Source organism: Poecilia reticulata, linkage group LG17 (genome assembly GCF_000633615.1).
Source record: "Poecilia reticulata strain Guanapo linkage group LG17, Guppy_female_1.0+MT, whole genome shotgun sequence".
In the NCBI taxonomy this organism is placed as follows: Eukaryota; Metazoa; Chordata; class Actinopteri; order Cyprinodontiformes; family Poeciliidae; genus Poecilia; species Poecilia reticulata.
In genome coordinates, this window is record NC_024347.1 from 23,370,132 (window position 1) to 23,381,438 (window position 11,307).

An 11,307-nucleotide genomic window follows, 5' to 3' on the forward strand; every position below is an offset into this window, starting at 1 on the left:
ATAGAATCTAAAAAATATATCAAAAGTTTTCAGACTAAAAAGTATTTCAAGTGAAAAATTCTTAGCATGTTTGAAGACTTTGACTTATCGCTAACAATAATACAGAAGACAAAAACTGTACAATTTATTTAATCGCAGTGTGCAACAATTCAGTCACCAAAGACTCTAAATACAGTATTTGGTTAGATATATTTCAACAGTGCATGCTCTATATAGGGATAATATATTTGGCCAGTATGGACACCAGCTGTCCTCAATGATTCCACCTGATGTTGACATTATGTGGCTGAGAGGCTAAAGTTATAGAGATTAGCATTGGTGAATAAAATTTAGGAAAATGTGGGAAAACTAACTGATATCAGTGAACATTTTATTTTAATACAGAAACATTATATAATAGTTTTGCTATGACATACAGAATCATGAGGAAGACTGCTGCCAAAAATGCTGGCTGTTTATAGAGTGCTCCATCCAAGCATTTTATGCAGAAAGTTTAGTGGAAGGAAAAAGCGCTGATACAAAAAAATCCAAAAGCAACACGGATAACTGCAGCCATCAAAGAAATATGAAGCAAGCCATATTCAAGAGCTTGGGGAGATTCACAAAACCTGAACTACAGGTGGTGTCAGACCTTGACAAAGAGAGGCATCCAGGACATGGGATGTAATGCCTCATTCCTGGTGTGGAGCCACTCCTCAACCATTAATGTTTAAGAACACAAAGGACTGGTCCAAAGACCAATAAGCAGATTTTGCATGTCTTTTGAAATTATGATCCTACAAACTGGAAGAAAAACAGAGAGGCACAGAATCCAAATTTATGAGATCCACGGTGAAATTTGCACAGTCAATGATGTTTTCAGGAGCAATGTGATCTGTCCACGCTAGTAAAACTACCATGAACTGATTTAATAACCTCTTCAAAATGTTCCACACAGAATCTGTTTTGAATTATTAAAAAGAAGATAAGATTCCCCAACAATGAACATGAGCTGACATACACAACTAAGGCAACCTGGACTTTCTTATTATCTCAAAAGCACCACAAAGCTGATCACTTTCATGCCACAACCCAATAATGAATGTATAAGGAGCCTCAACCATGTTTTAGGTTCAAATAGTAAATGGAAAAATATTTTTCAGCTTATTCAATATACTGAGATTTTTTTTCCCCTCGTCTTACACAATAACTTAATTTTCAGGAAAAACTGGATTTGGATTTTTATAGCTGTAATCATAAAAAACCTGAAGTTAACCCTTGAAACATATCACCCTGACAGTGAATCTATAACACAAGTATGAATTCAAACATTTAATTCAATCACTGAAAATGTGCTATGATAGTGCAATTTACTAAGATGCACCTGCATCACAAAACTCCAATAGGTAAACGCTTCAAAAACATTCAAAGAGCTTTTTCCTGAGAGGCTGCACATGGCTGTTTGTGCTCTGGGTAAAAAGTTGCTCTCAGGTGCTCTCAGCTAAGGAAATAAGACGATTCTCAGTCTGTGCGGTTTCTTCAGAGGTGTTATACTTGGCTTCTCAACTGTGAACAGGAGTCATCCTGGTAATAAGGCAGAGACCAACACTGACACGCTGACCTGGTCATGCACTTAGACTCTGAACCAGCTACCACAATAAAGCACAAGCAGAAAAGGCAGATAATCCTTCAGAAGTGTGTCTGACTAATAAGCGGCTAATGGCTGCACAACTAAATCCTTTTAGTCTCATATGGGTGGATACACAAGATTATGACAAGTCAAGAAAACATATGGCAACACTTACAGAAAAATACTATTATTATCTATTAGCCATGCTCTTTAAATGGGTGTCTCAAACTGCTTTTCATATAATAAGATCTTCAGACTGTATCAATTTATTTAAAAAAAATTGTGAGGAAAATGGAAATACAAAAGAAAAATATGTCAGACAATTCATCATATCAGATGAGATCAGGTGTGAAAAAATAATTTGTTTATGTCGGCCGCTTGTCCATTTTCTTCAAATCAAATCACATTTTTTTGGTATAGCACCTTTCAGCACACAGCAGTTCTTGCATTATAAGATAATTATACAAATGTGTGAGAGTTAGAGACAGAGGATATTAATATGCAAAATATCTGGAGGGCGTCCTTTTAATCTTACTCCATAGAAAAATAATATACATTTTGTCGTCTTTTGTCTCAAACGGTGATACGTTTGTAATATTTTTAATGTCTGATCAATGAGGAACAACCCAAAGCAGTTTTACATTTCTTAGCCCAATTGTATTTTAAAACATGAACTAGAAAATACAATCATCCAAAGTCAACATTTTTAAAAGATCCTGCCGTCTATGATATCGACATGTAATCTGAGACAACTAAAGAGCGATATCTAAAAATCACAGGAGAGCAGGTGTAAACATAAAGTAGAGTAAAGTTGAACTCCCCATGTTTCGAATACAGACTTCCTCAGAGATGCAGCAATAAACAGATAAAATGAGTGGCTGGCTCACCTTTCCAAAATCTCTGACATCAAAAAGGTCAAAGGCTTCAAATAAGTCACTTTTCTTCATGCTGAACACATCACAGCAGGAAGACAGGAACGTCCTGATGTTCTTCAAGCACAAGAACTAAAAGGAGAAGACAATCACATTCAGTAAAAAAATAAACAGTTTTGAAAAGACTGTATTTTTCTGCTTTGCATTTACCTGAAATTAATTTCTTAAAAATGCATGCTTACAAATGCAAGCAGTCGTTTGCTGTTGATGTTTAATTAAACTGTAAATTTTGAATTCTGAAGAAAGTTGAGCTTAGTTTCATTTCATTCAGCAGAAATTTCCTGGGAAATTCTTCACCATATACTTTACATTTATCTCACAGTTTCGGTTGCTTTATGAGTGACCTTGATTTCAAAGAGCTCTTCTGAGTTCTGAACTTCCACAAGACCATCACACTGAGTAATCAATAAAATCAACATAGTCATTTACAATAAGGGTAATTAGTTACAGCCGAATACAAGTAATTATCGTAAAAATCCTTATGTTAGTTAGCCATTTCTGTTTAGGAATAAAAATAAACTTAATAGCAACATGAAAACATATTTCTTGAGAATAATTTGTTTTGCACAGATTTTTAGTGTTCTTCTATTTAATGACGTGATCTGAAAACTTTCTTCACATTAGACCCGCAAAGAAGGTGTTTGGTGTCCACAACATGAATCAGAGAAGCAGTTAGTTAGGCAACAACTTCAGCTTCTTGACTCTCATCACTCAGTGTGAAAACCACATTTCCCTCTCTAATTTTTCCATGTTAATCTGGTCACTCTAAATTATGTGCTTACACACTTAAGTATACTTCAAGTAATTACTGAAGCTCCAGTGCAAAAATCTAGAATAATGTGCGAGGAATAAACCCATTGTTACACATTGTTATTACTTGACCCTTATTTTTAGATCTCTGCTGCAGTTTTATTTTTAGATGTTAAACTAAAGGAGGCCAACAAAACAAAAGCAAACTATATTTGAGATTTTTATTCTTTATTTATGGGAAAGCTTTGTTCAGTTTTCCTTCAAATTTTCAGTTATACTCTACCTTACATTGGTCAGTTATATACAGATGACTCAAAATAGACCAATATTTGCACATTTAATGTAAAAAAAAAAAAAAAGGCATGATTATTTTGTACAGGGCTGCACAGTGGCGCAGTTGGTAGAGCTGTTGCCTTGCAGCAAAAAGGTTCTGGGTTCGGTCTTTCTGCATGGAGTTTGCATGTTCTCCCTGTGCATGCGTGGGTTTTCTCCGGGTACTCCAATTTCCTCCCACAGTCAAAAAACATGACTGTCAGGTTAATTGGCCTCTCCAAATTGCCCCCAGGTGTGAGTGTGTGTGTGCATGGTTGTGTGTCTCTGTGTTGCCCTGTGACAGACTGGCGACCTGTCCAGGGTGACCCCACCTCTCACCCGGAACGTTAGCTGGAGATAGACACCAGCACCTCCCGACCCCACTGAGGGACAAGGGTGTTAAAAAATGGATGGATGGATGGATTTTTGTACAGCATTGAAAATTAAAGAAGACCATCATTGAAGCACATCTTCAGTGATTTGGTATATATATATAATCTGGCATACGCAATATAGCTGCAGCACAGGGAGTATGAAGTTACTCCCATCATAGTGAATGTGATCCACATGTTCTGAAAACTGAAAGTGAAAACTAAACGTTTATCAGTACGAACGAAACCCCAAACTGTGCCCTCTTTTAGTGTCACTTCCTACCAGGATCTATGCGTCAGTGGAAAGCCAGGTGTCAGCTATACGATGAGCGTGTATGGTTATGACTGAGAATTTAAAGAGTTCAGAAATTCATATTCACCGTTTGTGTCCTACAAGAAATGGTTTTTTTTCTCCTAATAAATCAAAATTAAAAATAATGGATAAACAATCTTACCAATGCAATAAATTTTTCTAAACCCTCGTGAAACTGCGATTGATCTAACATGTGATTATGCAATCGCTCAAACTGAAACCTGAGAAGGTTCTTTGAAGATTCTCGAGAACAGATAGGCTCCTTTTTATCTCATCGGCTCATCGTGGAGACGCCTGTAATCACTCCACCGCCCCCTGGGGCCCTGGTACTCTGCAGAGGAAGTGCTTGAACACGATGGCTGTGCAGCACCAGAAGCCTCATGCTTCTGAATCTAGAGTCAGAGCTCTTGTGTACAGTCCCTTGTACCGTAGCTGTTCTGTTTCTTTCAGGCAGAATGAAACAGAAAAGCTACAGACTATCTTGTGGTTTATCTTTAAAATGATATTGTGGGTTGATGTTCTTAGTACTGTATTATGACTGAAGAATTGTATGAAAATAATCATTAAAAGCCTGCTTCAGCAGTTCATGTTATGCATGCGATGCATACAGTGATTCTGCAAAATCAATACATTTCTTGTTGACCTGTATTATGCAGCTTTAATTACATGTTTTACTTTGGTTATTCATGTTTCTGTGTACAGTCAAATTATATTTTGTTTGTGGTTTGCTTTTTATGAAGAGGTGAGGCACGTTGTGCTAAAAATGGAAGAAAATGAGTATCCATCATTTTGCATTGAAATCAAAATGCTTAGCTGAACGTAAAACGTTGACTTCATAGCATGCTTCCCTCTTCGTTGTCTTCATCCACTTCGAGTCCCCATTTTCATTTCTATAAATTATAGCTCGGGAGGGTGGAGAACAATGAAAATGCCTTTTACAAATCTGGAGCTCACTGACACACATGCCTCTCTTAACCGTATACTCATGTGGCCTACAGCTGCAGGCCACAAGATTCTTTTGTTTGGGTTCTTGTACTCCGAGTTCACTTTGAGTGTCTTTAAATGAAGGGGAAAAAAGGACATAGATGGAACGGCCAGAGCATATACCAACCACCCCAGTTCATTATTAGGTCACGAAAATGTATCTACTCAGAAAGGATTTCAAGTCCAATTAGTGCCGCTTTAAATTGCGATATTGTGTACGTTCTCTTCTTCTTTTTGCAGTACTAGCTTTTTGCAAAGTTATTGATAGATCTACTTCCTTGTGCTTCCTTTTGTGATCTCTAACTCATAGCTTTTAGTAGCTATTGTCACTTCTGACGTTGCCCGTGTTTGTGACTGCACAGGAAGCAAGGTTCAAAGAGTGACCTATAAACTATCCGTCAATATTATGGAAACCACAACAACTCATCCGGTGACATGTTTGCCTTCGTTAGAAGCAAATTAACCTACTGGGCTTTGTTCACGTTCAGCTAATGCACACCGTTGCAATGTCTTTTGTCTTGTCAGAATATATACAAATGAAAAAACGCAACCTGTCCAGCAGGGAAAACAAATACCGAACATGTCAAAGTGTTTGTGAAATTGACCGTTGTCCAGAGTACAATCCAGCTCCCCATTAATGAAGAATGAATATCAACTGACAGCCTATAAGTAGGTCTCTCGTTGCCAAGGTGTCACACGAGAAGCTGCTCATGATGTGTAAAACTAAAGTGCTCTGTGACGACCTTCACACACCTTACATGTTCTGAAACACGTTGATCAAATTGGTTACAGACTTTATTCTAAGCTTCTGAATTGGGACTGGGAGTATTTGAATTGATGTTTACAATTCAGAAGGTTAAGATGCGATCATAATCAATTGACAATTACCCACATCCCTCCCCAGACACGCATGTCTCTAGAAACTATGTCTTGCCACCACATGCTTGTAATCGCCTTATTCTGTTTTAGTCTCATTGTAAGGTGTGTGGTTTCTATGAAGTATCTTGGAGGGCGGATGATATATCCAAAGGCTGTTACAAAGCTGCTGTAACGGAAACAATCTTTGCAATTATATTCAGCTTTCCTGAGTTAGTGGGAATTGTAGCATCCGCGGTTTGACAGGCTTCCAGGTTGCAGTGTTTTACTTCCAATTCATTGTTGAAATTTGAAAATTTCAAACATCCCGCATGTGGCATGGATTTTTTTCCAGCATGCTATATTCATCATAAAGGTGCTCCCAAGTTCCCCAGTTCCTTTTTTCCTCATATTTAGGTTGTAAATAAATATTACAATAATCGAGTTTTGACATTGTTTTTGTTCTTTTTCTTTTGTTGATAAAGTTAACATCATTCATGTGTGCATCTTGATGCATCAAAATAATTCATTTTTGACCCAGTCAGTTTAGATCAAAATGAAAGTTGCTGCAAGTCAATGATTCAATGCAATCTGCTGGGTTTCATTAGATTTAAAAAAATTCTTAAACTAACTTGAATAACGAGCTGAAATTGTTTGTTTGATAAATAGGACAGTGGAAGGTATGTGTGATTGAACTGAAAGGACTTCTTTGTATAGTGTCTCAAGATGACGTTGTGAATCGGCACTGTATAAATAAACTGAATTCAAACTGAACTGAAATCAGTCACTGCACATAATTTTACAAAAGCATGCCAAGATACAAAATTTGGAGAGGTGGGCATCATAGTTTCAGTGTGTTTTTCAGCATGTGGGGTCAGCAGACATATAACTTAAAGAAAGATCAATGGAGAAATTGTCTGGAGCAGTGATCACAAACACATAGACATGGAAGCTCTTGTTATTAAATTTACTGAGAAAAATGTTTATGTTTTTAATTCTTATTCAACACTCTTTATGTCTAAAAGTGTTTGCTACTGGGCTTCAAACTCCTCCTAAAAACAAACATTCTCCTGCTGCAAAAACTGCACATGTTTCCTGTCTAACGGGTGGATCAAAGTCAGGATTTTATCAGCCCTCTCCAGTGGCTACAAAGACTTTAATACTCTAAGGAAATTTTTATTCCAACTCGCTTCTGCAAAAAAAAAAAAAAAACTCCAACAAATTAATTCGTTTTAAACAAATTAAGCCACTGAAACAAAAACATCGACAATAACTCGAAGAATGCATTTATACCAATCAGATTGGCAAAACACCAAAGAACTCTGGATGCTGAAAATTAGTTTGTTCCAGATGTCCGCCTGAAGCAGCAAGTCTCTATTATTAGAAGATCTATTTTAAAATCAACCCAAAAGTTAGAAAGAAAAAAAACTCACGCTGATCTGATAAGCTTTTTTTTTTTTTAGAGTGCATTAAGGGTAAATGTTGGTTCATAACTATGCAAAACAATATTACAGTGTGCCAATATAAATTGTGTTTAAAATTCGTGAGTCTGGTGTGTTAACCTTCTTAAAACCTGCTTGTCTTTAATCTATGTGTTGCTTTATTGTCCTCTGTGCATATTTTTTATGCATACAAGACTTTTACAGGCATCATTTGTAATTAATTACAATACTAATACTATGCTAGGATGCTTTCTCGTTTGCGATCCCTTTTTTAAYGTGTTTGWCTCCCTTCGCCACCCTCAATTGACAAGATGGTTACATATTTAGATTATCAGTTCAACATGCTTTTTAGGATATAAATTCTAAAAAACTTAATTTACAGGCTTACTTAAATTAGATTAAACATCAAATTCTGTCATAGAAACAAACTTTTACAAAATAAACTCAGAGTTTGGACAGGTCTCATAAAACATGCAGGAGCCGCCCCTGTTTACTGGTGTTGCTTTTATCCAGCTGCTTTTGACATGTCCACTCCCATCTGGCTCATCTGCTTGAAAAGGCTCTTTCCACACGTTTTCCTTTCACTTTACTTTCCATGAACATGCTTCAATACTAGTCTGAACAGACAAACATATTTAACTAAGATGTTTGTACAACAACCACCATCTGGWGGATGCCAGTGGCTTTCTGCTGAACAACTGTTCGATCAGCATTCTTCCATATGATTCTMCATGCTAGCATCTCTGTATTAAGTATCATTTTAACATTGTTCTTTTGTAATATTCTGAGAAAGTGARTTTTGGATTTGCACAAGTTGTTATGTCATAGTCTTAAAAAGTAGAATAGGAAAAGATTAATCTGYATGTAATGATTATATGAGCTTCATTTGTTAAAATTTCATTCTTAAAATAGATTAACTTTGTAGTGATATTTTAATTAATTGAGGGGCATAATGTTAATTTATAGGGAACAAACAATGAAGAAATAAATGGGGAAGAAGGAGAGGGGTGAATGAAATTMTGTTGTCAGTTTTGGTGTTGCAAATTATTACTGGGCCCAATCTGGCCATCACATACAACACTTCGTAGGTTCACTCCTGCTGCCTGTATGGCGTGTTCATCGAACAGTTTGATCCAGACTAAATGAATCGAATCATTTAACATGAAAAGTTAACAGTCTGAATCGTGTTTTTTTTTTTTTTTTTTTTTTTTTTTGTGGGTATGATTGGTTTTTACTTTAAATCGTTTTCATGGCCAATTTCACATTTTCCCCGCACGCGCAACGTGAACAAGCAGACTCGGTAGTGTTTGAGCTTACCTGTGACATTTGCGGCCTCAGGTTGATCTCCTTCAGGTTGATGGTGTGGGGCTTCAGGTTGTTGAGCAGCTGGCACAGCAGCACCCCGTCCCGCAGGGTCTGCGCCAGGTCGAACACCTGCGCTGTGTCCGCCGTGACCCGGTGGTTCGCCGGCAGAACATTGCAGCCGATCAGCCACATCGCACACTGCCTCCAGTACTCCATCTCCGCTGTCTGCGAACAGCGGGTCAACGCGAAAATGAAATTACAAACTTTGATCTTGCTTTAAATCCGCGCGCGTCATAACAGAAGCCGCTCCTCGAGCCGTTCACTCGTGTCCGTGAACTCCAGCGTCGCCTCTGGAGGGACCACCGCGTCGCTGCAGCTTTTTTTTTTTTTTCTGCGACTCACGGGGGCGGCTGGCTGATGTGAAACCCCCCTCAAACTGTCTAAACTTCCCCTTCCTGCTCAGAACTCGCCGTTACCTCTCCTTTAGTAAGTCTGGCACTTTCCATGCTACTTATACCCGTCACAATTTTTTTTTTATTATTTTAAATAGGCGCTGCACCGTTTTTGTTTTTGTATTTGTTGTCGTTTTGTTTTTGTTTAATTTTTTTTTTTTTTTTGCTACATAAGAGGAAATGTCGACTGTGTGCTTGCTTGAGGCTGTGACTCATGTAATAAATAAATACATTAATTAATTAAAAAAAGGTTGGCTGTTAATGGGGAAAAATACATCTTCCCTATGATCACAGGTGGGTTCAGCAACCCAAAAAATGTATCAGGTAAAAACAGCACTGCTCAAATATATTTGTAGACAAGTAAAAGTAAAAAGTTATGGAAAGTAGCCAATCAAGAAATTAATCAAATAATAGTAAAAACGTATTTTGCTGGATCACATCAGAATTTAGATTTTGAAATCAGACAGCCAAAAAATGTAATGTGCAAATTCTGGTATTTTTTAAAAAATTTTATGAAAATTTRTGAAGCTAAGAAGTATATTTTATATATATTTATGTGTGTGTGCGCRTGTGTGTATAGGTGTGCCATCCTAACGGCTCAGCAAGTAGAAAATAACACTAAAACAACAAATCTTGTCTGCAAACAATAATTCTCASTTTAAYATAAACTGGTGTGTGYCATTGTCTGGTGCATTTATGGCTAAAATATGTTATTCATTGAGTGAAGTTACTCACAGTGGGTAGAGTATCCAGAAATTGTACTCAAGAGCTTTATTCAGAATAAAATAATGAAGTACTTCTTCCCCCAAAAAAGTAAATGCAACTAGTTGCCATCTACCTATGACTTGTGATTTATTTAAAGATTTGAGATTATTTACTTAAATTTGGATTGTTGAAATGTAATCGATTTATGCCTCAAAATAAATTATTTATACATATACTTTCTGTTTTATTTAAGGCGTAAGGTTGTGGAGAAATTTATTGCAGGGTTAAATTACAAAATTACAGGTAGAGCACTGTTCAATTCATCATCTGAAAATCAAGAGTATGGCACAAATGCAAATGCTAAMTAGCCTGGCAAGGTGAGCACTAAATAGAGGAATAGCCAAAAAGTCCAAGGTAACTATGGAGGAACTGCAGAAATTCACAGCTCAGGTGGAATAATCAACACAAAACCTGTTTGCTGTGCACTTAAAAAAAATCTGGCAAAATGAAAGTGACTGTTGCAAGTAAACCAATACCATCTAGTGTTCACACTTTATCATAACCCACAGAGGAACACAACAAACATGTGGAAGAAGATGTGCCGGACAGATGAAAGCAGAAATGTTTGGTCTGCCTGCAAACATGACTGAAAACTAACCCTGCTCAGTACAATGAACCCACCACCCACTCAGGGAAACATGTTGGTGGTGTCATCATGAAGCCGAATACTTTCATCTGCAAGGATAAGGACATTGGATCTATGTCTTACCCCCTGCCTTCATCAGTTATGACATAATATGTAAACTTGTGTGACTTTATATTAAATTTATCATACTAGAGTATAAAGAATTTCTTTTGTTGTCTTTCTGTTTACCTCAGAATGTGAAAGTTCAGAAATATCTGGATCCTACGTTTCAGGATGAAACGTAGGATCTCCATTGTGTTTATGCCAAAGGCTCGATAGCAGGGGTTGACCCCAGAACACCTCCAACAGGACAAATTCTCTCTCTGCCACTGTTGAACCCCTGATATTTTTCTATTTACRTCTGACTGCAATAAAACAGAAACATCATGGCCTCCGAGTACCAAATATAATTCTTCACCTTATATAATACAACTGGGTTTTGACGGCAACAATCAATACAGCTTCACAGGGAATGAGAGCATCATCCCAATAAACATAACACTTGAAAGATTTTGGTTGATTGTTTTGTCAAATAATGTTCAGTTATAGCAGCCAGATATACAGGAATATTCAGTATTAATGTTTCATTAAT

General features: G+C 37.0%; 1 protein-coding gene across 2 annotated transcripts in view; it reads right to left on the bottom strand.

The window, feature by feature from the left end:
* Positions 1-9,299, bottom strand: part of LOC103479751 (guanine nucleotide exchange factor VAV3-like) — a 64,268-nt gene extending 54,969 nt beyond the window's left edge. The window contains exons 1-2 of one of the 2 annotated variants that reach the window (XM_008434379.2): positions 8,886-9,299; positions 2,497-2,613 (exon numbers count right to left, since the gene is read on the bottom strand). In XM_008434379.2, the coding sequence (XP_008432601.1) occupies positions 2,497-2,613; positions 8,886-9,089 (321 nt within the window). In that variant the 5' untranslated portion in view covers positions 9,090-9,299. The remainder of the gene's footprint in view (positions 1-2,496; positions 2,614-8,885) is intronic. The other variant, XM_008434380.2, reaches the window with a different exon arrangement.
* Between the last annotated feature and the right edge of the window lie 2,008 nt (positions 9,300-11,307).